Raw genomic sequence first — 27,891 nt, 5'->3', positions numbered from 1 at the left:
TTTTTTAGCTTTGAGCTACAGTGCACATCTAAAGATAGATGTGCACTGTAGCTGAGTAGCTAAATTTTTTAGATTTAGCTCCTCTGCTGCGTGAAGGATTTTTGATATTTGGAGCTAAAAAATAGCATTATACCTATATAGCACCACTGCTGTGAGTGCTCTTACAAATTTATAGTAAAAGAGTGTGAATAAGAAAAAACAAAATAAAGGAAGATGAAGAGAAAGAAGAAGAATAATATTTATGTAGAGGGTAGTGGGGAGATGAAAAGAAAAAAAAAATATTTATGTAGAGAGTAGTGGGGAGATGAAAAGGTAAGGGTGGAGAAAGGTTGGAAAAAGTGTAAATATTAAAATAAAATAAAAAGTAAATGTTAAAAACAATTATAGGAAAATTAGAAAGAAAATGATAATGAGGTGGATGCTGACGTGACTCAACTGGAGCATAGTAACAAGAAATGCTACGCTTCAGCTTTTAGATATATATATATATATATATATATATAGATTAAATTTTCAACAAAGAAAACTTGAATAGCCACTGGAAGGGTAATGATTAGGAAAATGTCAAACATATTAACATGTACAAATAATTGTTTGACACATGACGTTTTTTGTCCATATAATAATACTAACTAAATATAGGAAGTCACCACATGTCATCGTAGTAAACTTTGAAAAAGAAACACATGTCATCGTTGTATGCATCCACCAGTAATAGATCCAATTTTTATAATATACTAGTCGATATCCCCCGCGATGCGTGGTGCATTTTGAAATATTTTGTAAAATAAAAACTTTTAACCCCTTGGGTTCATTAATACAATTATTGTTAGTCATGATTAATTTACAGAGTTTTAATAGTAAAAATAAATTCAAACCAAACCCTAGTCCCTAACCATAGTATTAATTCCAAGCCTAGGTATCCTTTTCATGAATAGTAGAAGGGTAAAAAGAAAAATATATTTGAAATGTTTAAGAAATTGTAGAAAAGTACCCTTATTTCAACATCAATTTTTAACCAAATCCTATTAAAGCTCAATATTAAAATTAAAAATTCTATTGAGTGTAGTTAGTGCCACATCTGCCAAATTTAGATTTGGCAACTTTTTCTGTTATTTTTTGCAAAGAACAAAGTTTAGTTACAAAATTAGTTGTAGTTTTATACTACAACCTTACTTAATATCTTTTTATTGGAGGTGAATTTTGACAAATCCACTATTAGATTACATCTTCTTATTAAATACTTCATGCTTGCAAAATTTCTAAAAAATTGAAGATTAATAGCTATGCCATCAATAAATTGTTTAAATTGCAAGTTTTTGTAATTTAAAATTATGCATAAAATATAAGCTGATAGATCATATAGTAAATAATATTTAATTGATACAAAATTTAATATGGGTATTAAGAGTGTAAAGAATATGTAATACAACGGTTAGATTTTCAAAATATGTAGTAATATTTAATTTATTGAGTAAAGTTGCAGTCTTAGACTACAACAAATTTTGTAGCTAAATTTTGTTCTTTTGTAAATATCACAAACTAAAATCAACACGAGAATTTGCAATATGTAGTCATTTGAAAGTTACAAAAAACCTTAAAAAGTAATTCCAAGAACAATATATCTGGTTGCCCCTTTAAAGTTTTCAAATATGAAATTCCTTAGCATGTGTAGAAAACTTCGTAAATTTACATAGAAAATTGCCAAATATAAGCATTTGCATGGCTTAGAACTATAAATTATTATTAAATAAAAAAAGAAAAGTTCCTTATAGTTGGAAATCATCGACGGAATTTACATTCTTTAATGTGTTATTGTGTCATTGTCTGAATGGTCAACTTCTTACAGAAGATTGCTTTGGCCCCCCTCCCAATTTTTAAAGAAGGTTACAACTCTATTAATGATAATAAATTGTATAAAACAATGATTTTTTTTTTTTGAAGATAAAACAATGAATTAAATTAATTGGACATCCAAAAACCTATAATAAAAACATAATTATCTTAACAACCATCTCAAAAAATAAACTCTTCCTTCAAAAAATAAAAAATAAACCTTTTTATTTATTTATTTATTTTCTTGAGAATCAAGACTTGAATTTCATTAAACTAAATCAACCATGGTCGATTAACAATACAAAATAGAGGTGTGGAGGAACATCCTCCGTCCACACCTGTAAACCTGCGACATGTCGTGCATGTTTTGCAAGGTTATGAGCAACAACATTGCCAAGTCTACGAATGTGGGAAAATGAATCATAGTTGACATCTATTGTGGTTTTGGTTGTAGCTAGGATGTGACCAAAGGGAGCTAGTGAGTCTTCCTTGCTCTGTAATGCTTTTATTATTAATTCTGAATCCCCTTCTAAGATGAATCTTGAGAAGCCAAGTTCTGCAGCAAAGGATAGAGCTCTTGTCGTTGCCATTGCTTCCACCAGGTCCGAAGAGAAGGGGAGTTGAATCTACTCTGATAGTGAGGCCAGCACCTAACCAAAGCCGTCCCGAATAACTACTCCTAGGCCTGCCTTATTTATGTCATTGAATGTTTCTCCATCGAAGTTAATTTTCAAACAACCATCAGGTGGAGGGTGCCATGCAACTCGGGTTAGTGGTGGGGTGACCCTATGAGCTCTTTGCATGTTGCTTGCCTACTGATAGTCCGTTAAGGCTTGTTGGGAAGTTGGAATCACTTGCGATATGGGGTGATCTTTGTTGCTCACTCTCAATTGATTCCTACGAAACCAAATATTCCACGTACTGACCACCATTAAATCCACCTTACTACATGCATTTGAGACATAGAGAAGCAATTCTTTTATATTTGCAAATGAACGAGCTTGGCAGAATGAGAAATCTAGTATGGCGTCCTAGATTGGAGTAAGCTTTAAGCACTCCCAAATTGCATATAAGACTGATTCTTCTGCTTGCCCATAGTGATCGCATTTATCTTCATTCAAGATTTTCCTACTCTTCAGGTTTTTCTTCATTGGAATAGCATCCTTACTTGACCTCCATACAAAATTTTAGACTTTGTTTGGGACATCAAGATCCCAAATCAGCTTCCACAACTCACTGTTGCGATCTGCGTGCCTAGGAGATCGGTTGTGGAGCTCTTCTCTTGTACACGATGCATTGAAAGGCCATGTAAGTTTGTCTGCAACAGGGGTAGGCCATAGTGGAATACTCTTTATCAAACTTACCTCCTGAGTGTTGAAGAGTCCACGTATGAGACAATCATCCCAGTTGTGTGTCACTGGATCAATGAGATCTTGGACTTTAATATCCTCAAAGCCTTCAACAATTGGTGATTGGATCTATGGGTGATCCAATGATGGTAGCCAAGCATCAAGCCACACATTAATGGACTCCCCACTTCCTACTCTCCATTTAGCACCTTTCAACAAAACTTCACACCCTTTTAGGATACTTTGCCAAGCATAGGATCCTAAATGAGAATCTGAGGCCTCCATAAATGAGCAATTCAGAAAGAATTTTGATTTGAAGACCCTATAAAATAGGGAATTTTGATTGTGCAAAAGTCTCCATGCTTGTTTGGCTAGTAGTGCATCATTGACAAGGGCCAAGTCTTTGAAGCCCATACCTCCTTTAGATTTTGGAAAGCATAGTGTTTCCCACTTAACCCAATGAATCTTCTTCTTGTCTCCTTTCTGACCCCACCAAAACTTCCTTATAAGGCTTTCAATTTAATTATGCTCCTTCCTCCTTTAAAACATCAAAATAAATAAAAATCTGCTCCTTCCTGTTAAAAAATTTTCTGGCTTACTTTGGAGTTAACGGTGGAAGAAGGCTATGTTTTGCAAGAATCTTGGTACCAAAGAACAACATGTATTCTTCAACTTCCTTTTAAGACCACCCCAATAGATTGCACTACCAATAGATCTGCATCTGGGATTCTAGGTAGATAGGCTCCATCATCCTTTCTTTATGATTCTCATAAGTCGTAAGCTCTGCAATTTACTCTAACCCTAAGAGAGTGAGTAGATGTGTACAAGTTAAAAACCACACGCTTCAAACACAAAGTTTAGGGAGTGTTTGGTACATGCACTTAAAAATTGAAAACATGTGTTTAAAAACGTGTATGGAAATACGTGTGGGTGAAAAAGTGTGTAAAAATACGTGTAATGTTGTTTAAATATTAAAAATATATGTTTGAGTGGATGTACCAAACGGGGAGTGGTTTCACATCATAACAATAGTAGTATCTTTTTTACTTCCCCAGTAACGTGGACTATGCACTCTTCTTCTTCCATTTTCTATTTTCCTTTTATCACTCTTTTTCTATTTTTTATTTGTTATTAAATTGATAAAATATGATTTCATATAACATATAATATAAATGCAACAAATTATTATTAAAATGATAAAATATATAATACATCATATAAAGAAAATAACGGAATGTTTGATGCGTTTATTTTATTATGTTAATTTTTTATGCATTTAATACTTGTTTGTCTAATTTTTAATAATCTTTAACCTGTTTGTAATTCCTCATGTCGATCATTATACTTAATAGGTTATAATTAATTTGAATATCTAGGTCTATAAGTGATTCATTCTTTAAAAAAAAATGATGATAAGTAAGAAGATTCTATATTTTTTGTCCTAATGTTAAAACTTCAACTTCCCATTAATGTTCTTCAAATAATACACAAAAAGTTATAAAGTACTAAATTTGTGTATTGAATTGTCTTTGTAGTACTATTTTCGACTATTGTACAAAATATGAATATAGTATATAAAAAGGAAAAAATTTTAGTCATCTCATTTATTATTTGGCCCCCCTCCTCAAAGACAATTTTCTAGCTCCGCCATTGAGGGTGTGATTCTAGAATACCTCTAAATTAAGGCTTTTATACTCTTACATTGGTTTTTTCACATCTTTTATTTCACACCAACTTTCATATGTTAAAATATGGACATTTTTTAAAGGATAAAGGTTTTTTTTTTTTTTTTTTTTTTTTTTTTTTTGAGAAAACAATTGCTAAAAACGATAAAGTTTGGTTCTAAATATGTTTAGAGTTATCTTTTTCAATTTATAAGTGTCAAATTATAAACTTTCTAAAAAAACAAGTGTCAAATTATAAAGACTCCATGTATATTGTTTAAACAAGTCACATTACTCATTAAAAAATTTATGTGACTAAAATTATATATAGATAGTTTCTTTAATTACCATATACATAGTAGGTATGTTGGAGTAAAATAAATTTAAAAATGTTTATAGTTAAACATTTTTTTTAGGGTAAACTATGTATTTAGTCCTTATCCTATACATCATATTCCAATTTGGTCCATAACATTTCAATTGTGTCAATTTTGTTTCTAACCTTTTAATTTAGTCCCTGTCGTTATATCTTAGATGAAAATTGATGACATGGCAAATGGTCAAAATAAAATTTTTGTGTGTTATCACATCAACGAAAGCTAATTTTTTATTTTGGCCATTAGACGCGTCATTAATTTTCATCCAAAAAATAATGGGAAGGACTAAATTGACACGACATTGAAAAGATAGAGACCAAATTGACACAATTGAAATGTTATAGACCAAATTAAAATATAATGCATAAAATAAGAACCAAATACATAATTTACCATTTTTTTTAATATAAACATGCCTGCGTCAATTATAAATATAGTTATTAATGTAAAAGAGTAGGATGTAACCTAGCTGGAAACAATATTTTTCCCAATAAGTCAATATCTTGTCTTTGATAGACTTTGATTGATGTCTATAGTAGGAAAGGGGAAAAAAGAAAAAGAAAAAGAAAAAGAAAGGGGAATTCCCATTAAAAAAAAATTGGAAAGGGGAATTTGCCATGTTCTTTTTGTAAGTAAGTGGTACATGTGTGAATTAGGCATTCCAAGCAAATACATCAACGTTTGTCATGAGAAACTCCACCAGCTCTTCCTTCTCCTGAGGTAGTAGCTGGGCCCCAATCTGAAAGAACTTCTTTGGTTCATTACCTATGGCAAATTTCTCTAACTCCTCACATTTCGCCTCCTTGGCTTGCCCATTTGCAGGTAACACTGGAGACTTTGATTGCTATAAGGCCCTTTCAGTTGAGGCCGAGGACTCAGCTGCAGGCTGATGCATTATTGCTGACACAAAGGGTCCGTTTGGATTGAGCTTATTGTTACTGAAATTGAAAATTGAAAACTGAAAACATTGTAGCAAAATAATTTTTAAATGTGTGAAAAGTACCGTGAGACCCATTTTTAATATTTTTAATGCGTGAACAGTGCTACTACAGTACGTGAACAGTACTGCTACAGTGCATAAACAGTAATTTTTGTCTCTGTACAGTAAATTTACTGTTCATGCGCTGAAAAAAAAAAAAGGACAGAAACGCGGAAATGAAAACGTGAACGTTGGTTTCAGCTGAAACCAAACGCTCACAAAGCATTGTCTAGCCATGGACTGGCTCCCTACCAGCTCCTCAACTCGGTCCCCTGATGGATACTTCACTTTCAAATGCAGAGTTGAAGATATGGCCCCCAGGGCATAAAGCCAAGGTCTCGCCATTATGGCCGTGTAGGGAGAATATGTGTCCACTACAATGAAGTTCACTTCAACCACCTTCGAACCTGCCTGTATGGGCAACCTAATCTGGCCCCTTGGGGTGACAACCTTCCTATCAAAACTCACCAAAGGTGAATCATAGGCCGTCAAATCCTCAGGCTTTAAGTTCAGCCCTCTATACAAGTCAGGATACATAATTTCTGCACCACTACCCTGGTCTACCATCACCCTCTTCACATCATACCCCCCTATTTTGAGGGTGACCACCAAAGCATCATCGTGTAGTTGGATGGTTCTCATTTTGTCCTCGTCTGGAAAACTTAGTGCCGGTCGGATCTCCATTCTAGCCCTCTTTGGTTATGAATTAGTGCCCTCGGCTGCTATCCAAGCTATAGACATTATCCTAAATGGTTGAGAACCAGTTCTCCTAAGTGCAGCGAAAATGACATTGATTATGCCTAACGGGAGCCTTGAGGAAGCATTCCCTTGAGCTCCTGACCTTGATTGGTCTCCTTACCTGTAAGGTCGATACAAAAACTGCTGTAGCCTTCCCTCTCTGACTAGCTGATCCAGATGATTTCATTGAGTTTTGCAGTTTTAAGTGGTATGCCTCATCTCTTGGTGGTATTGGAAATGAAGGCTCTGATTACGCCTCGAGGGGTCTCCACTCATCTTGTTTAGCCATTTGAAGTATGGCTTGTTCTTGATCTTCTCTAAAACTTGGTACACTAGTTCTCGGAACACGGTGTTAACCCCTTGAGGAGCTATGTGCCTCGACTGCCCAGCAAAATCTCTTCGAGGTCTGTTATTATTGTAGCAATCCGACCTAAAATCCCTCCTCTTGTGAGGGATAACCTTACCCTTTCCCTTGTCTTGCTGTTGGTCTTGATCAACCCTTTTATTCTTATCTATCCGTTCCATGAGCTTGTGTACACTGGTAGCAGGCTTCCCAGTCAAGGACTTCCTCAAACCATGCTCAGTAGGTAGGCCGACCTTGAAGGTCCTGATGGCCACATCATCAAAGTCACCATCAATCTCATTGAACATCTCCCAGTATCTATCTGAATACGTTTTCAGGATCTCCCCTTTCCACATGGACATGGACAACAAGGAGTCCAAGGGCAGAGGGACCCTACTGCATGTGATGAAGCGGAACCCAAAGGCCTGGGTGAGCTCTCTAAAAGAATCAATTGAACCTGCAGCTAATCCATCAAACCACCTTATCGCCACTGGCCCCAAGCTCGAGGGGAACACTTTGCACATCAAGGTCTCATTCTTGGAGTGCACAGCCATCCTCTGGTTGAAGTGGCTCATGTGCTCCACAGGGTCTGTTCGACCATTATACATGGTGAACGTGGGCTGGGAGAACCGCTGAGGAAGCATCCCTTCCTCCACTCTTTGTGTAAAAGGCGACCTGGAAATTTGGTTGAGCGCTTTACTCATTGTATCATTTCCTAAGCCTCTAGAGGACAAACTCCTGTTTCTGTGTTCATGATGGTGGTCATCGACGTATGAGAAAGACTCACTGGGAGGAGTTTTTGACTTGTGTCTAAAACTACTTTCTTTTTCATCGTTAGAAGAAGGGTCAGAACTGGAGGGAGTCCACTTTTGCTGTTCGCAGCGCAGCTTTCTCTTCAGATGGTCAATCTCCAATTATAGGGTTCTGGTATCTTCTTCATGAGAAAGGTGGCTCTTCCCCCGAGATTGGCTTCTACCAGACTAGGTAGTATGCACACTCCCTTCCCAATCCCTCCTTTGCTTGAGGTTGACAAAATGATTTACATGTTGGGACCCCGTAGATTCTGCTTGGTGTGGACTCGACCCCGCCATAGTTTTACGTCAGACTTACTACAACACCAGAATTTCCCACAGATGGCACCAATTGTAAGGACCGAATTGGAATCCCAAGCCCAAAGAATGAATAGGCTTAGGTCCAAAAAGACCAAAACAATAAATTTGTAGAGAGTGGGTTGGAAAACTGGGTTAGAATGAGTTGGATGGCAAACAAAGTGGATTCAAATGACAAGAACAGAAAGGTAGATGGATTTCAATTGAAGAAAGTCGTCCTCGGACAAGTCTAAGGAGATCAGTTCTTGTATATTTATCTTAAGTATGATTACACGATTACTTCCTGACTGCTATAGTGTTTCTCTTTAGATTTCTCTCTCTATTTTCCCATCCCCTCTCCATGGAGGGTCTTTTATATTATATAGTTCCCTTTTGATGATCTTGACCCTACACTTGTTGATCATTTAAACCACTACTTGAGTGCCTGTCCCATCGGACACCTTCTTAGGCCTTCTGTGAGTTGAGGTAGTCAAGGCAGCACTGTTTAGGGGTCTTCTCCACATCAATGCAGCCAGAAAGTTAGCTGCAGAGCATTTAATGCGGTGATATCAGTTTTCCCTTAGATATTTTTGAGCTTTTATTCTTCCAGTACATTCATAAGGCACGTCTCTCTCAGTGGCATTTCCTAGAAGGTCACTTTGAGTGATAGAACATACAATTGATCCGTGCTTCGTTTATGATAAAGTTTTTTGTTTTTTTGTTTTTTTTTTTTTTTTTGGAGAAACCAATTGCTAAAAAGGATAAAGTTTGGTTCTAAATATGTTTATAGTTATCTTTTTCAATTTATTAAGTGTCAAATTATAAAGACTCCATGTATATTGTTTAAACAAGTCACATTACTCATTAACAAATTTACTCATTAAAATTATATATAGATAGTTTCTTTAGTTACCATATACATAGTAGGGGAGTAAAATAAATTTAAACATATTTATAGTTAAACATTTTTTTTAAGGGTGAATTATGTATTTGGTCTCTATCCTATACATCGTATTTCAATTTGGTCCATAACATTTCAATTGTGTCAATTTGGTCTCTAACATTTTTATTTAGTTCTTGTCGTTATGTCTTAGATGAAAATTGATGACATGGTAAATGGTTAAAATAAAATTATTGTATTGTTACATCAACAAAAGCTAATTTTTTATTTTGGCCATTAGATGCTTTATTAATTTTCATCTAAAAAATAATGGCAAAGACTAAATTGATTCGATACTGAAAAGATAGAGATCATTTTAACACAATTAAAAGATTATAAACCAAATTAAAATATAGTACATAAAATAAGGACCAAATACATAATTTATATATATATATATATATATATATATATATATATATATATTTTAAATATAAACATGTCTGCGTCAATTATAAATATAAATATTAATGTAAAAGAGGAGAATGTAACCTAGCTAGAAACAATATTTTTCCCAATAAATCAATACCTTGTCTTTGATAGACTTTGATTGATGTCTATAGTACGAATGCTATTATATATATATATATATATATATATATTTTATTTATATAAAAGATGTCTATAGTAGGAAAGGGGAAAAAAGAAAAAGAAAGGGGAATTCCCATTAAAAAAAAATTTGGAAAGGGAAATTTGCCATGTTCTTTTTGTAAGTGGTACACGTGTGAATTAGGGGATGGTTGTTTTGTTTTTGGTAACCGGGGGATGGTTGTTGACAAGCTGTTTTTGGGTGCTGGATATTCCTCTTCTTACCAAATTATAAAATCTCTTATTCATAGAGAAAGAAAAAGAGGCCTTTTGATGCACTTTACTCCTTTTGTCTGAATCAGTTGTCCCAATTCACACAACCTCATCTCATCGCATCCTCGTCACTCGTCAGCTTCTCTTCGATCTTCATTTTTGTCTTCTTCAATCTTCAATCTTCAATCTTGGATCTTACTTAATTATTGCCCTTCCACTCAAGTCTCAACTCTGTCACAAAGTTGATTGCTTGGAATCGAAGAAGGAGAAGACAAACAATGGTAGAAATTGCACTCTCAGGAGCAATAACTATAGTTTCCAAGGTGGTACTGTTTCTCTACTGTTGGAAATAAAGAAGAGATAATACTTGAATTTTCCTTGGAAATTACACAATTTGATTTTACCAAAAGAGGTGGCAGAGATGAGACGTGGACGAAGTTACTGTCTTGAGATAAATCGTGCCATCTATGGTATATTCGATGTAGTTAAACAAATAGTTTCTGCACGTTGTCACCAGGATACAACAGCCTAGCCACCTTTGCTAATTATCCTTGTGAGCCTGCTTGTATGATATAAGCTCTCTATAGTACTTTCTTTTCCCAGGAAATTTTGTAAAAGATAAAATATTTTTGTGAGTAGTAAGAGACAATAGATGGTAAGTGTTGAAGACAATAAAAAATTGTTTTTTTGAAAATTCTACAGCTTTCTAAAAAATAAAAATGTGTGTTTTTGAAATTTTTATTTCTTTCCATATATATAGAACCAGACATGTTGCTTGTCCTTAGCCAAAAAATAAAATGTTTGATATCAATTAAATAGTCATAAAGTTATTGAAATTAATATATATAATCAATAGCTTTCTTTATATATATATATATATATATATATATATATATATAAAATATAAACCGTAATCAAATATTGACTTAGCCAGAATCTCAATCTGTACGTTGGGAACAAAGAAAAGGTCATAATTTTTGAAATTAATGCCCTATAGATTACGTTGCTGAACAAGAAAAGAAAGGGTCATAATGCCAAGCATTTAATGGCTTATTATTACAATACCTTTTCAAAAGTTTTCTTTCCGAATATTTTTTACAAAAAATTGCTAACTGTTTGACCACTGTCTATTAAACCAAATAATAAACATTTGTGTATATATGGTAACATAAAATAATTCAACAATAGCTGTACATTTAAGTGCTGAAATTCTTCCATATATGACGTTATTATGTCATATTCAAATAAGATAATAAAACCAAATATGCTGACAGTTATGGTATTAATATCACGTTAATGTTCATAAATTTCCTAATTAAAACCATTGACAAAAGTTATTCAAATTTTGAATTATATTTGAATTTCAAAATTTAGCAATCAACCTATTTGATATTAAGGAATAATTGATACACATAAATGAGTATTGAAATAAATATAATATTGTAGGGACTAGGTTTGAGCACTCCTACAGTTGGATGAGTGGTCTCAAGCCCAATTAGCCCAATACAATAAATTTGTAGAGAATGAGTTTAAGAACTAGGCCTTAGTCTGGATTACAATAACTAGACACAGTTATACATGGATTGGATAACTAGGATACAGACTAAAGCGTGAAATGGTGTCCTTGGGTGCTTCATCCGAGGAACTTAATGATTATTCTTCTTTCTTCAGTGCTAGGTTGCAGAGGTTTCCAAAGTCATGCCAATTGCTACTGTCTTCTCCTTTCTTTTCTCCTTTCTTTTGATTCCCCATTCTTGGAGGGTCTCTCACATTATATACTTCTTTCCAGTCGATCTTGGCCCTCCACCTGTTGATCGTGCAGGTCATTACTTTAGTGCTCGTCCCATCAGCCACCTTCCCAAACCTTCTGTGAGTTGCGGCAACCAAGACCGCACTGTTCAGGGGTCATTTCCTCATTAATGCGGCTAGAATGTTAGTTGGGCGCATTCAATACGGAGGTGACAGTTTCTCCTTGAATTGTTCCTACACCATACGCCCATGGGTATCCTACTGTACTTGTCCTTCCCCTAGGGGCGCTTTGGGAGGTTGCCTTTGCCAACGTGCTGTTCTTTCCTCCTGGGGTTTGGGATGTCGAGAGCAGGATTGTCCTTGGCAATGTTTTTAGGCTATTTGGGCTTTCTTTGTCCGTCATCAGCCATTTCTTCCTCCTCGGCGTGGGTCTTGGGCTCATTATAAAGTGGGCCGGGGTTGTCAAATTCTTTGGCCCCACAACAGCCCCTTAAAATCCTGCTGTCTGGCTTCTCGGATGGAGAGAAGGGTTTTGGTGACATCGGGCCTTTGTCATGGCTTGTCAAGTCTTGTCCTCCATCAATTCCAGAGCCTCTTCGCTTGCCTGAGGCACGTTCCTAGCGCTTTGGTATATGAAGCGTGTCTTCATTAAATTTTGGCAGCTTTGTGCTCCCCACGTTCAACGGTGCGATGGTAATCTAACGATGGAGATTCCTTTGTCTTTATGGGCGAGAAAACCCGCACAGTTACTTTTAATGGGAGGTATAAATACCCATTTGAACTGATTTGTCTCTTTACCTTTGTACTTAAGAGTTCTTGCGCACATATCCTGAGTTCAGTCAAACTTCCAGCCAAACTCAAGTCTCTTTCCAGCATAAAAAGCTTGTCCGAGGAGCTTTTTCTCATTTCTATAAGTTTTCTTCTCTCCCTAACTCGTGTTTTCTCTCTTCTAAGTTTCTTTTCCTCTTACCCCTCTCCCTCCTTTGTCTTTCCTTGAGTCTTTCTAGCCGTTTCTAGGGATGGGTAAATTAAAAAAGTTGGTTAAGACCAAAGAGGTGATGGAAAAATTCATCGCCGATTATAGGATACCCCCTAATGTAGGTTTGAGGTATTGTGAGGAAGGAGAGTGGCATTTTAGGAGAAATGAGGGTGAAGTGGTGATTCCCCTAATTGCCTTTATAAAAGGTGGTATGAGAATCCCTATGGGGCCAGTGATGAGGGATTACCTTAGGCATTTCCGGCTAGCTCCCACCCAATGTGCTACCAACATGTTTAGGATCTTGGGTTGTATGGATGCTCTAAACGAGAAAACGAGATTGAGGTTAACCCACCACGACGTAAACTGGTACTACAACCTCCAAAACCTAAAGGGTAAATCCTACTATATGAAGACGGGGGATGATAAGGTTCGGCTTATTCAGTGCCTTCCCGAGACTAGCAAAGGGTTGAATAAGGACTTCCTTATTGTGTCCGAGGTGTGGCACGATGGCCTTCATTGCCCAATAGAGGAGGGGGAGCCAGGTGGGATAGTGAGAGTAGGAGAGGGTTAATCTTTTGTGCCATTGTAATTTGCATTGTTCGGTTGCTAATGTGAATGTGTTTTCTTTTTGCAGATCCGCGCGCCTTTGAACGGCACTTTCACCTGACCAACTGGGGAGATTTAGAGACCATTCTAAAGGCAGTGATTTTTGTAAACAAAGCTGACAACCAAGTTAGGGCCGTTCACAAGATCCTAGGGTACAATCCTATCCAGAAATCATTCGCCGTCCTGAAACACGTGATCAGAGCTAACGATCCTCGGATTCAGAAAATTGTTGTAGTAGAGCACGGATTTTTGATCCCTGAAGGATCTCCTGTCCTCGAAGGCATCCCGTTGGCAGGCTCTTCTTCATCCCACCAAGCAGCGGAGGCTGAGGGTGATTTAGGTCTGTCAGAGGAAGAATTTGGTGTGTTTGACCAAGTTAGTCCATTTGAGGATCGTTTTGGTGACTTGGGCGATCCCGATTTGTCCGAGGTGGATCTCTTGTCAGTGAGGACATCTTCTCAGGCAGAAATGGGCTTTAAGAGGAAACCTACGACCGGCCTGTTCGACCTTCTTGAGGGCCAACCGGGGAAGGACGCGCCGGGGAAGTAACAATCCAAGCCTCTTCCTCCTTCGTCGTCCCAGCCTCAGTCTGCCTAGACCAGGTCGTCTTCCACCCAATCACAGCCACCATCTCCACGATCTGGACTTCCTCCTCCCTACCAATTGACTTTGCCTCCTCGGCCCGAGCCCACCGATCCAAAAAGGAAGAGGGTTGCCAAAGGCAAGGAGCCCATAGAGGGGGGGAAATCTTGCTCCTCTCGAGAGGAAGACGAAGCCCCACGAGTTTTGAAACAATTGAAGATTGGGCATCAAGGCCAGGGAAAGGAGGTTGACGCTCAACTTGCGCCCCAGGCTTGGCTTCCTGCCCCAATGCTTCATAAGGAGTCGCTGATGGACAACGCTTCCCTAAGGGACTTCCAGGGCGGTGAAGGCACTTATGTGGCCGATGCGTTGGAGAGGACCCTACTGCTCCCTACTGATGTGGCCGATGTGTTGGAGAGGACCTTGATGTGGCTGAGTTAAGGAATCTAAGGAGGCAAGAGATCTTCCTCAACATTAAGAGGTATTTGGGCATGGTAAGGTTTCTTACACTTGTGACTCCGTTGATTTCTGCTCCTTGATTTCCCATTTATCATGTGTTTGTTCCAATTGGCAAGCCGTCCAGGCCGCTTATAGGCTAGAGGATGAGGCTAAGGAGCAGAGCAAGTCCCTGGAGCTTGAACGTAACAAGCGCGTGGACGCTGCACGGACCCTCAAAAACTCCGAGGCTGACCTCTCTAAGGCCAGGGAGGAGCTGAAGGAGATGACCAGGGCTAGGGACAATGCCGAATCAAGCTTAGCCAGCGCCTAGAGACAGGCCGAAAGCCAGACAAAGCGCCTACTTGAAACTGAAGATCAGCTGAAGATTGCTAAGGAGAAAATCGTTGATCTAAAGAAAAAACTGGCTGAGGCGGAGGGAGGCAAAAATGTTGCGGAGTAGGCCAGGGACGAAACTCTGAGGGCTAAGACGGAGGCTGAATTTGCCAGGATGGAGGCCGAGAGCTCCAAGGAGAAAGCCAAGGAGGAGGTTTATAACTCGGGGGTGGCTGAGACCCAGGCCATTCTCAAGGCTCAAAACCCTGGAGTATGCAGGCTCTACTGCTCCTAGGTCTGGAATGAAGCCCTCAAACAAGCTGGGGTTGAGGCTTCATCCGATCTGTGGAGGGTGGAGAAGGTATACTACCCTCCAGCCATTCGTGAGACCGCCCCTGCCAGCTTCGAGGCTGTGAGTGCTTCAGAAGAGGCTGAGACTGCTCGGCCTGAGGCTGCTCTGGCCGTATCCATTCTTGATGAGCCAGCCGAGGGGGGTGAGCTTCCTGGGGCGACAGAAACACATGGAAGTCCGAATCTTGAAGTGCCCCAGGAGGCTGCCGAGTCTATAGTCAGTGCTCAGGCCTCTCATGTCGAAGAGCCAGCTCTCTTGGTTCAGCCCCTTCAGACCATTCCCCCGGCTGATGTCTCCAAGGGTCCTGAGGCCAATCCTGCTCAGCTCCCCAAGGAAGGGGCCAAAATAAAGTTGAAGAAGTCAATAAGGTCATAGGCCAATCTTGCTCAGCTTTAATTTAGTTTTTTTTTTTTTTAGTTAGTGCTTTTTTGTTTTAAGGACCTTGGAATTGCTGTAATTAAAATTTTTCGACTACATGTGTTTATTGTTATTACTACTATTGTTATTACTGTGAACCTTGTGCCTTGTAAATTGGTTATTCTAAGCAGCTTTACAACCCCAATTATCAAAAAATTGAAATAAGCAATTGGTAATAAAACGTTACCATCTATCCATGAATCGCTTGACACAGGGTATGAGGGAAGGTGAACTTTAATTTGAAAGAAATGATTTTACCAATTTAAACTTTAAGCTCTATATACACACTATTGCTGCCGGGTGTACGTATCATAATTGAAATTTAAACTTTAAGTTCTAACTCACTGGCATTAAGGGGACACTTAGTTTGTGTCTTCCTACATTCTTAGGGGGCAGGGACCGAGCCTATGATCCGAGGTACTGAGCGCGCACTTAGACCATATCCACAACTTTTACGAATCTTGAAGTAGTTAGTTTCCCCATAGGTTTGAGTCCGAGGACCATGCAAGACCTTGGTTCTGTCTAGTACTTGGATTTTTCTTGGAGTAACTAGTTTCCCCATAGGTTTGAGTCTGAGGACCATGCAAGACCTTGGTTCTGTCTAGTACTTGGATTTTCTTGAAGTAGCCAGTTTTCTCATAGGTTTGAGTCTGAGGACCATGCAAGATCTTGGTTCTATCTAGTATTTAGATTTTCTTGAAGTAGCCAGTTTCCCCATAGGTTTGAGTCCGAGGACTATGCAAGACCTTAGTTCTGTCTAGTACTTAGATTTTCTTGAAGTAGTTAGTTTCCCCATAGGTTTGAGTCTGAGGACCATGCAAGACCTTGGTTCTGTCTAGTACTTAGATTTTTTTTTGAAGTAGCTAGTTTTCCCATAAGTTTGAGTCCGAGGACCATGCAAGACCTTAGTTCTGTCTAGTATTTAGATTTCCTTGAAGTAGCTAGTTTCCCCATAGGTTTGAGTACCATGCAAGACTTTGGTTTTGTCTAGTGCTTAGATTTTTTTTGAAGTAGCTAGTTTCCCCATAGGTTTGAGTCCGAGGATCATGCAAGACCTTGGTTCTGTCTAGTACTTGGATTTTCTTGAAGTAGCTAGTTTCCCCATAGGTTTGAGTCCGAGGACCATGCAAGACCTTGGTTCTGTCTAGTACTTGGATTTTCTTGAATTAACCAGTTTCCCCATAGGTTTGAGTCCGAGGACCATGCAAGACCTTAGTTCTGTCTAATACTTAGATTTTTTTTGAAGTAGCCAGTTTCCTCATAGGTTTGACTTTGAGGACCATGCAAGACCTTGGTTCTGTCTAGTACTTAGACGGTTGCCAGAATGCAAGACATATAATCAGGATAGACTTAAAATTTGAACTAGAGAAATGCTTTTATTAATAATAATACCTTCTCAGGTTATTTACATTCCATGGATGAGGTATAGCTTTTTCATCTAAGTCTTCTAGGTAGTATGCTCCTATTCCTGCAATTGAAGTAATTTGGTATGGCCCTTCCTAATTGGGTCCAAGCTTTCCCCAGGATGGGTTCTTGGCAGCACCCACAACTTTCCTCAACACTAAGTCCCCTGGTGCTAGCGGTCTAAGCTTCACATTGGCATCATATCCCTGTTTGAGCTTCTGGTGGTAATAGGCTAACTGGATCATTGCCTTTTCTATTCGTTTGTCGACCAGGTCTAGGTTCTTCCTTGGTAGTTCATCATTACTGCTCGGGGTGAAGGAGCTTGTCCTTAGCGCTGGGAAGTTTGCCTCTAGAGGGATAACAACCTCGGCCCCATAGGTCATGGCAAAAGGTTTCTCCCCTGTTGACCGCCGTGGTGTAGTCCGATAGGTCCATAAGACGTGCGGCAGCTCTTTTACCCATCTCCCCTTGGCGTCATCCAGTCTCTTCTTAAGCCCGTTGACTATGACCTTATTGACAGCTTCGGCTTGCCCATTTCCTTGAGGATAAGCTAGAGTTGAGTACCTGTTTGTGATTCCCAGCTCGCAGTAGTACCTTCTAAAGGCCTTGCTGTTAAATTGGAGTCCATTATCTGAAATGAGGGTGTGAGGGACCCCGAATCGTGTGACAATGTTTCTCCAGATGAATTTCTTAGCATCCACATCCCTGATGTTTGCCAGAGACTCAGCTTCGACCCATTTGGTGAAGTAATCTGTGCCGACCAGTATATATCTCTTATTTCTTGCTGCCTTTAGGAAAGGGCCTACAATATCCAGACCCTACTAGGCGAACGACCATGGACTGGATAAAGGGTTGAGGACCCCGCCTGGCCGATGAATATTTGGGGCAAACCTTTGGCACTGGTCACACTTTTTAACATATTCCAGGGCTTCCTTCTGCATCCCCAGCCACCAATATCCCTGGGTAATGGCTTGGTGCGACAGAGACCTTCCTCCTGTGTGACTCCTGTAGATCCCTTCATGCAGCTCTTCAAGCAGTAGTTTTGATGCCTCAGGGTGGACACACAGTAAATATGGCTCGGAATAGGAGGGCTTGTACAATTTGTGGTCCTCGGACAGCCAGAACCAAGGAGCTTTTCTTCGTATCTTTTTGGCCTCTGACTTTTCCTCGGGCAAGATATCATCTTTGAGGAACCTCACCATAGGGTCCATCTAGCTAGGACCCACTCTAACCTCATGGATATGGACCATGTCTTTGGCTACTTCGTTTGCTTTATCCAGATGCTCGACAAGAATAACTCGAGGCAGACCCTCGACAAGAATAATTCGAGGCAGACCCCTGCCGAGGAGGTCGCAAGCGTGGCTAGAGAATCTACATGAGTGTTTCCACTTCTGGAGATGTGCGACAAGCTGAAAGGATCGAAGTCTGACTACAAGCGTTTGACCTGGCTTAAGTACTCTTGCATCCTTGCGTCTCTGGCCTCTAACTCTCCCTTTACCTGGCCCACTACTAGTCTCGAGTTCGAGAACATCTCCACTGCTTTTCCTCCCATTTTCTGCACCATGTTAATTCCTTGTAGCAAGGCCCCATACTCGGCTTTGTTATTCATGGCTGGGAACCCAAGTCTCAGGGACTTCTCTATGATAGTCTTCTCAGGAGATATTAGGACTAGCCCCACTCCAGACCCCCTTTGATTTGTTGCGCCTTCAACGTATACCTTCCAGCATGGGGGTCCTGGCGTAGAGATTACTCCAACCGATTTTCCATCCACCTTCCGCTCCTTTGCTACTATTTCTACCGGTGGTTCAGAAAATTCGGCCACCAAGTCAGCTAGGACCTGGCCCTTTATGGAGGTTTGAGGCATGTACTTGATGTCAAAAGCTCCCAGAATTATGCTCCATATGGCAATCCTTCCAGTGTAATCGGCGGTTTGAAGTACAGACTTCAGGGGTAGTTGGGTTAGAACAACCACTGTGTGGGCTTGGAAATAATGGGGAAGCTTTCGCGTGGCGTGGACCACAGCCAGTATGGCCTTCTCCAGGGGTAAGTATCTGATCTCAGCTTCATGCAGTGACTTGCTCACGTAATAGACTGGCTTTTGAAGGCCATTTTCATCCCGTATTAGCACCAAGCTCACAGCATGGGGGGCCACATCAATATATGCATATAGGACTTCATCGGCCTCGGGACTGGACATGATAGGTGGCTGGGATAGGTATTCCTTGAGTTGCTGGAAGGCCACAACACAGTCCTCATACCACTCAAACCACTTCCACTTGTTGATCAAGAGATAGAATGGTCTACATCTATCCGCCGACCTGGAAATGAATCGATTGAGGGCTGCGATCATCCTAGAAAGCTTTTGGACCTCCTTTGCATTTTGCGGTGGTTTCAGATCATTTATAGCCTTGATCTATTCGGGGTTAACCTCAATTCCCCTATGAGTAACCATGTAGCTCAAAAACTTGCCTGATCCCACGCCAAATGAGCATTTGGAAGCATTTAGGAGCAGCTTATGCTTCCTCAAGACGCCAAAGGTCCTGCCGAGGTCCCCTAAATGCTCGGACACCACTTTACTCTTCAATACCATATCATTGACATAGATTTCGATGCTCTTGCCCAATTGCAGCTTAAACATTCTTGTCATCATCCTTTGATAAGTGGATCCTGCGTTCTTTAGACCGAACGACATTACCTTGTAGTGGTAGTTCCCAGTTGGTGTCATGAAGGCTGTTTTCTCCTAATCCTCCAACGCTAGTGGTATTTGATGATAGCCTTGAAAGGCATCTAAAAGGCTCATCCGAGGATGGCCTGCTGTCGCATCCACCAATTGGTCTATCCGAGGCATAGGGAACAGGTCTTTTGGGCACGCTCCATTTAGGTCTGTGAAGTCCACACAAACCCGCCATTTCCCGCTTTTCTTCTTGACCACCACAGTGTTGGCTAGCCATTCGGGGTAAAAGACCTCTTTGATTTCCCCAACACGCTTAAGCTTCGCCACTTCATCCCTGATCGCATCGGCACGCTTTCTTGACGGGCGACAGGGTGGTTGCTTCTTGGGAATGATGGTCGGGTTGACATTGAGATGATGACAGATGAAGGCTGGGTCAATCCGGGGGCATCGCAGGCATCCCATGCAAATACATCAATATTTCTTTTAAGAAACTCAATCAGCTCCTCCTTTTCCTGAAGAGGCAGCTGAGCCCCTACCCGAAAGAATTTCTCCAGGTTACCACCAATAACCACCTCTTCTAAATCTTTGCATTTCGCCTCCTCGACAGTTATGTCATGGGGCGAAACCGAGGCCCTTGATTGCTATAAATTCTTTTCAACGGAGGCCAAGGATTTCGCATCAAGCTGGTGCGAGACGACAGCCACCACACACTACCTCGCCGTGGGTTGGCAACCACGGATCTCAAGAACTTGGTCTCCTGACGGGAATTTCACCTTCTGATGCAACGAGGAGGCAATAGCCCCTAAGGTATGGAGCCAGGGCCTACTGACGATGGCTGTATAGGGGGAGTAAGTGTCCACCACGATAAAGTTCACCTCTACTATATCTGGGCCGGTCTGAATGGGCAGCCTAATCATGCCCTTTGGAACGACAAGCTTCCCATCGAAGCTCATCAGAGGGGAGTTATAATGCATCAAATCTTCTGGTTTTAACCCCAGCCCCTTATAGAGGTTAGGGTACATAACCTCGGCCGCACTGCCGCCATCCACCATCACTCTTTTCACATCGTAGTCCCCGATTTTGAGAGTGATCAACAGCGCATTGTCGTGGGGCTAGATGGTTCCGATCTTTTCCTCCTCTGAAAAATTTAAGACAAGACGAGAGTTCATTCTGGCCCTCTTCGGCCCAGGCTGGGACTCCTCGGCAGGCAGTTGAGCCACTGATAACACTCGTGAAGGGCGTGCGCTTGTTCTTCCTAGTGTGGCCAAGATTATGTTGATCGTCCCTGCAGGTGGCCTTAGGGCAGCATCCCTCCTGGCTTCTTGATGGGCCTGGCCTTGATGACCACTGGAATGATGCAGAAGGTGCTTCAGCTTTCCTTCTCGGATTAGCTGGTCCAGGTAGTTCTAGAGGTTCCTATAGTTCTTCGTGGTATGTTCGTGGTCTTGGTGGTATTGGCAATAGAAGTTCTGATCGCGCCTTGAGGACTCTCCTGCCATCTTATTCGGCCACCTAAAGTATGGCTCGTTCTTGATTTTCTCCAGCACCCGATGTACTGGTTCTCGGAATACAGTATTGACAGTCTGTGTGTTAGTTGTTCTGGGTTGCCCTATGAAATCTCTCCTCGGACAGTTGTTGTTATACCTGTCTGACCTGAAATCCCTCCTCTCCTGAAGGATAAACTGCTCTTTTCCTCTACCCTACAACTGGTCTTCCTCCACTCATTTATACTTATCGATCCAATCCATAAGTTGGCGCATACTGGTGGCGGGCTTGCCAGTCAAAGATTTCCTCAAGTTGTGGTTGGCTGGGAGACTATTTTCGAAGGTGATAATGGCGACATTGTCAAAATTGTCTTGCATTTCATTGTACGTCTCCCAATATCTGTCCGAGTAGCCTTTAGGGTTTCTCCATCATGCATGGATAGCGACAACAAAGTGCTTAAAGGCTGAGGAGCTCTGCTGTTTGTAACGAAGCGGGAGCCAAACGCTTGGGTCAGCCGCCAATACGAATCTATGGAATTCGTCTTTAGGCCGTTAAACCACCTCATCGCCATTGGTCCCAAGCTAGATGGGAAAACCTTGCACATCAGCACCTCTTTTTTAGAATGGACAGCCATCCTTTGGTTAAACTGGCTCACATGCTCCACAAGGTCTGTTTTACTATTGTAAATGGTGAAGGTTGGCTGCTGGAACCGTCGAGGATGTATGGCCCCTTTTATGTGATGCGTGAAAGGCGACTTGGAGAGTTGATCCAATGCCTTGCTCATGGCATCGTTTCCCAAGCCCTTAGGAGATGGGCTTTTGCACCTACGCCTTTGGTAGTGCTCTTCTTCATGAGAAAAGGTCTCACTTGGGGGAGTCCTCAATCTTTGTCTATAGTCATCGTCACTTTCATCATCGGAGGGCATGTCAGGCCTAGAACGAGATCGCCTTTGCTGTGCATGGTGCAGATTTTTCTTCAAATCATTTATCTCTCGGTGCATGGCCCGCTTATCGTTCTGTTTCTGAGACATATGGCTACTAACTTCCTCTGGTTACGAGACTCGGTTGTTATTTTGTCTCTGAAGCATGTGACTGCCCGTGCGAGAGTAGCTTTTGCTGGTTTGAGTGGTGTTTACGCTTCCCTCTCGAAACCTTCCATTCTCTTCATTTCAATCACGTTCGAGGTTAGGAAAGTTACCCTGTTGTTGGGATTTGGCTAGTTCGGGCTGATGGGAGCCTGCTTCATGAGGGCCTGATCCTACCATGCCTAATTGTTGCCCTTACTAACACACAAGTTCTTCCCACAGACGACGCCAATTGTAGGAACTGGGTTCGAGCACTTCTACAGTTGGATGAGTGGTTTCAAGCCCAATTAGCCCAATACAATAAATTTGTAGAGAATGAGTTTAAGAACTAGGCCTTAGTTTGGATTACAACAACTAGACACAGTTATACATGGATTGGATAACTAGGATATAGACTAAAGCGTGAAATGGTGTCCTCAGGCACTTCATCCGTGGAACTTAATGATTATTCTTCTTTCTTCAGTGCTAGGTTGCAGAGGTTTCCAAAGTCATGCCAATTGCTACTGTCTTCTCCTTTCTTTTCTCCTTTCTTTCGATCCCCCATTCTTGGAGGGTCTCTCACATTATATACTTCTTTCTAGTCGATCTTGGCCCTCCACCTGTTGATCGTGCAGGTCATTACTCGAGTGATCGTCCCATCGGCCACCTTCCTAAACCCTTTATGAGTTGCGGCAACCAAGACTGCACTGTTCAGGGGTCATTTCCTCATTAATGCAGCCAGAACGTTAGTTGGGCGCATTCAATGCGGAGGTGACAGTTTCTTCTTGAATTGTTCCTACACCATACGCCCATGGGTATCTTACTGTACTTGTCCTTCTCTTGGGGGCACTCTGTTCTTTCCTCTTGGGGTTTGGGATGCCGAGAGCAGGATCGTCCTCGGCAATGTTTCTAGGCTATTTGGGCTTTCTTTGTTTGTCCTCGGCCATTTCTTCCTCCTCGGCGTGGGTCTTGGGCTCATTATAAAGTGGGCCGGGTTGTCAAATTCTTTGGCCTTACAAATATTTTTTATAAAAATATCCAACAATCCCCCACTTATTTTTATAGAAAATAAATAGGTAAATATATATATATATATATATATATATAAGAAAATTTGCTGGGTTAAGTAGAACATTATGCATAATGGGAGTGCCAATGGCTTGAACCCTCATTTAGTGTTTCAGCAACATTGTTCCAAAGTTAATAGTGATCTAAGTCTTGAACTATAACTTTTTCTATGGATACAAAACGTTACATCACACACATAATATTCCAGTACTCTGCTACGAGCTTCTAAGCTAGCACATTACGACCTTGTGCTTTATCCCAGCATCCATGAGCTATTTAGAGAACTAGCCCCATTCTCAAAGGAAGCGGCCTCACTTCCATGCTCACTTAGGTGTGGCTATCAAGGATGTTTTTGCAACTCTAACATCCCACTCATAAGAGCTATAGTCCACATTAAGAGTTTTTATAAAAACTCATCCTATATAATGTTACAAGATACATGCACGCACACCATAGGGAGGGACATGAGTATTATTACTCATACATATATTTAGTGCATGTTAATCAAACTACTCTATGATTAGTTTTTCCCTTTGAACCTAGTTCTTGGGATCTCCAGTCCCTAGGTAGGGTATCCTCATAGGTAGTTTATTCTTCTTTGGGCTTAAGTCCCATCCCCCTCGATGCTATTCAGATCTTTTCTCTAGCTAGAGCTTTAGTTAATGGATCCACAATATTATCATTTGTACTAATATAATCAACATTTATGGTACCATTGTTTATGTATGATCTCATAGTACCGTGTTTTCTTCTAATAGATCTGGATTTACCATTATAGTATTTATTGCGCACTCTACCAATAGTGGCAGTACTATCACAATGAATTAAGATGGGTGAAATAGGTTTCTCCCACATGGGAATTTCAAATAATAAATCTCGTAACCAACCCGCTTCTTCACTAGCTGAAGATAAGGCAATTAATTCTGCCTCCATGGTAGATTTAGCAATAATCTGTTGTTTTTTAGACTTCCAACTTATTGCTCCACCACCTATTGTAAATACATAGCCAGTGGTAGACAAAGAATCACCTGATAAGGTGTTCCAACTAGCATCACTATATCCTTCAAGAACAGCAGGCTATCTTTGGTATAGCAAACCATAGTGCACAGTTCTTTTTAAATATCTCATTAATTGGGTCATGGCATTCCAATGCTCAAAATTAGGTTTGCTAGTAAATCTTGCTAGAACTCCTATGGTATAAGCAATATCAGGTATATTGTTGATATAGTGAGTGATTATTGGTAAATAAAAAAAATGATGTAAGTGATAGGCCCAGATGCGAACCAATAAGAATTTATACCTCAACAATTTATAAAAATATTATAGATAAATTTGTAACTGTAACGTTACTCTAAAAAAAATCAATGATATTATTAAGAGGGCAAAATGTAATTTTATAGAACAAAATTACTAAAATTAATGCATATATATATATACAAATATATTTTTTAAAAAAATTTAGGGGGGGCCATTGTCCCCCTGGTCAATTAATGCCTTTGTCCCTGAATGTGAACAAGGACATCCTGTCTCTCTTTCCTGCTATAAAATTTTCTCGCATAATTATTACCATCTACTGCCCAACCTCAAGTCTTGTTTCTTGCACTTTTGCAATTTTCCCGAGTTTCACCCTGTTAAATGTGGAACACTGATCCACCAATTGATAGGTTGCGAGTTCATTGAGGAAAAAGAAGGTAAAACTCTAGATCATGTGGCATATGAGAACTTAGTTGAGCTAGTTCAAATAAGCATGGTTCATGTGACCAGACGAGATTCTAAAGGACGAATAAGGAGTTGTCGAGTTTCTAATCTTGCAAGAGGGTTCATCCTTTCCATGTTTGAGAAGGTGAACTTCATTAATGTTCTTAGAAGTCCAAGTGCCAGTTTGGGAGGTGAGAAAACCCGTCGCTTATCTCTTCACAATTGCTTCCCCTCCATGTTACAAAGGACAGACCTCTCTTATGTTCGTTCCTTTTCTATGTATGAGGTAGAAAATTTTTCAAAGTCAATGGCCAAAGAACTTCTTAAAAAATTCAAGTTAATAACGAGTGTAGAAATGGAAAATGCAGCATTGCAACATTTTCTAGAAGAAGTTTTCAACCTCCCCCTCTTAAGGTACTTAAGTTTGAGGAGTACAAGGATAGATTCAGTTCCAAAATCTATTAAGAAGAAGCTTCCAAACTTGATAATTGTTGACTTTAGAAATACTCTTATCACCAAGTTGCCCAAGGAGATCTTTGGACTTCCTAAGTTGCTCTATTTGTTTGTTGGTTGCCCAAATGCTGTTGTAGGAGCACAAGTGTTTCTAGGAATTGAGTGTTCCACTTCGTTACAGAAGCTGTCACTGATCAAGACAAACCTAGGTTGCACGGACACGCCATTTTTGGCGTCGTGTCGGTGTCAGACATGTGTTGGACACTGGAATGGGTACGACTCGCCGAATTCTGGTGTCCGACGAGTGTCTCTCTTTTTTTTTTTTTCCTTCTCCAACACGCCAGTGATGAAAAAAAAAAAATTCACAGATTTTGACAGATGGACTTACCAATACCATTGATTTTGTGATATACCCTAAAACAAAAAATCAAGTTTAGAGTCTAAGAAGTCATTAGACTGACCTCTGCCCGCATCTCAAGTTCTCAACCCACCCTCCCTCTGACCTCTGCCCGCTGCTGCTGCCCTCTATCCCTTACTGGAGCTAGATCAAGCCGATCGACGAGCTCCATAGACGTTGATGCCATGCCCTGTCCCTTCCGATCTCTCTCTCTCTCTTGGCGTGGACAACAGGTTCGACCACTTCTCTAGTTATCTTCTCTCTCTGTTTTTTTTTTTTTTTTTTTTATTATTTTTTTATTTTTTATAAATATTGGTGAATGGGTCAAGGGTGTACTATTACTCACTTATTTATATAATTTATAACGTGTTTGTTTTTTGTTTTTTTTAATCCTACTCTCACAGTCTCACTGTCCCAGTGTCACTGTTACTGTGTTTCTTTACTCAGCCTTTTGTTTTGCCTCATAAATTATAATGTTTATTATGAATTTAGTGATTTTTGTTTTTGTGTGTCCTGCTATAGTTTTATTTATTAAAGTTATATATTGTAGGTGATTTTACTAAAATGAATACTGAAAGTGAAAAATCAGTTGAGTCAGTTGCTCCTCTATGAAAATAAGTTACTAAGTTAGAAAAAACAAGTGTTGGTGGTGAGAATGTTTCTTTTAGATGTAACTATTGTGAAAAAACTTTCAAGGGGTCTTATTCAAGGGTGAAGGCACACTTTTTAAAATTGTTTGGTTTTGGAATATAACCATGTGCCAAGGTTGGAGATGAGTATTAGAATGAAATGCAGAAATTAGAAGATGCATGTGAGGAATCTTCGCGTAGATTGAAGAAGCCTAAGTTAGTGTCTTTACCAACTGATTCTCCTACTAGTCCTAATTTGGGTCCTACTAAGAGTAGTACAGCTACAAGTCATCCATTTTTTCATAAAAAAAAAGGGGTTGGGCCTTCTCCTTTGGAAAAGGCTTTTAACAATCAATGTCGAGAGCAATTAGATTCTCTTATTGCTAGGACATTTTATTATGCTAATTTACCCTTTCACTTTGCTAAGAACCCGTATTGGATTGAGATGATCAAATTTGCAGCTAATAATAATTTAATAGGCTATATTCCTCTGGGTTACAATAAATTAAGAACAACTTTGTTGCAAAAAGAGAGGGCACATATTGAGAAGTTGTTGAAGTTAATTAAAGACACTTGGAAAGAAAAGGGTTTAAGCATTGTAAGTGATGGGTGGACAGATGTACAAAAAAGGCCACTTATCAATTTTATGGGTACATCAGAGAAAGGGCCACTTTTTATCAAATCCATTGATGGTACCAAAGAGTACAAAGACAAGCACTTCATTTCTAACTTGTTTCTAAAGGTCATTGGTGAGGTTGGGGATCAACATGTTGTCCAAATTATTACTGATAATGCATCTGTTATGAAGGCTGCAAGATCTATTGTTGAAGTTGAATATCCTCATATATTTTGGTCACCTTGTGTTGTGCATACCCTCAATTTGGCCTTGAGGAATATATGTGCACCTAAGAACTCTTTGCAGAATGAGGTTGCATATAATGAATGTAACTGGACTGCACAAGTTTCACATGAGACAACTTTCATTTGTATTTTCATCACAAATCATTCTATGAGATTAGCAATTTTTAATTCATATTCCCCTTTGAAGTTACTTGCTGTTGCTGAAACACGATTTGCTTCAATAATCATCATGCTTAAAAGATTGTTTCAAGTAAAATAGCATCTTCGAAATATGGTCATTAGTGAGGAATGGATGTCTAAAAGTATTAAAAGATATGTCTAAATATAAAATTTAATTAATTATTTAACCGCCGTGTCCCTGCCGTGTCGTGTTCTTATTTTTCAAAAATTGCCGTATTCCCGTGTCCGTGTCCGTGTTCGTGCAACATAGTTAATCACTAAACATAATTTTTCAGCTTCCAATCAAAGAGACAAACCAAATGACTTAGTCTGCCTCATAAAAGAGCGACTACCACCAGCTCCTATCAGTAGAAAGATAATGTATGTGTGCCTCCTATATCCTATGGGCCTAAATCCTTCCTTACCTTT

General features: G+C 39.9%; 2 protein-coding genes across 2 annotated transcripts; one reads left to right on the top strand and one right to left on the bottom strand.

The window, feature by feature from the left end:
• Positions 1-7,144: 7,144 nt before the first annotated feature.
• Positions 7,145-7,990, bottom strand: LOC126721230 (uncharacterized). Its single transcript, XM_050424282.1, has one exon. The coding sequence runs from the start codon at positions 7,988-7,990 to the stop codon at positions 7,145-7,147; it is 846 nt and encodes a 281-aa protein (XP_050280239.1).
• Positions 7,991-26,602: 18,612 nt separating this feature from the next.
• Positions 26,603-27,562, top strand: LOC126721229 (uncharacterized). Its single transcript, XM_050424281.1, has one exon. It carries the CDS (start codon positions 26,603-26,605, stop codon positions 27,560-27,562), a length of 960 nt encoding a protein of 319 aa, XP_050280238.1.
• Positions 27,563-27,891: the final 329 nt, after the last annotated feature.

This window comes from Quercus robur, chromosome 4 (genome assembly GCF_932294415.1).
Source record: "Quercus robur chromosome 4, dhQueRobu3.1, whole genome shotgun sequence".
Classification (NCBI taxonomy): Eukaryota; Viridiplantae; Streptophyta; class Magnoliopsida; order Fagales; family Fagaceae; genus Quercus; species Quercus robur.
Note: the sequence above shows the minus strand (reverse complement) of the source record. Positions and strands in the feature narration are given on the sequence as shown.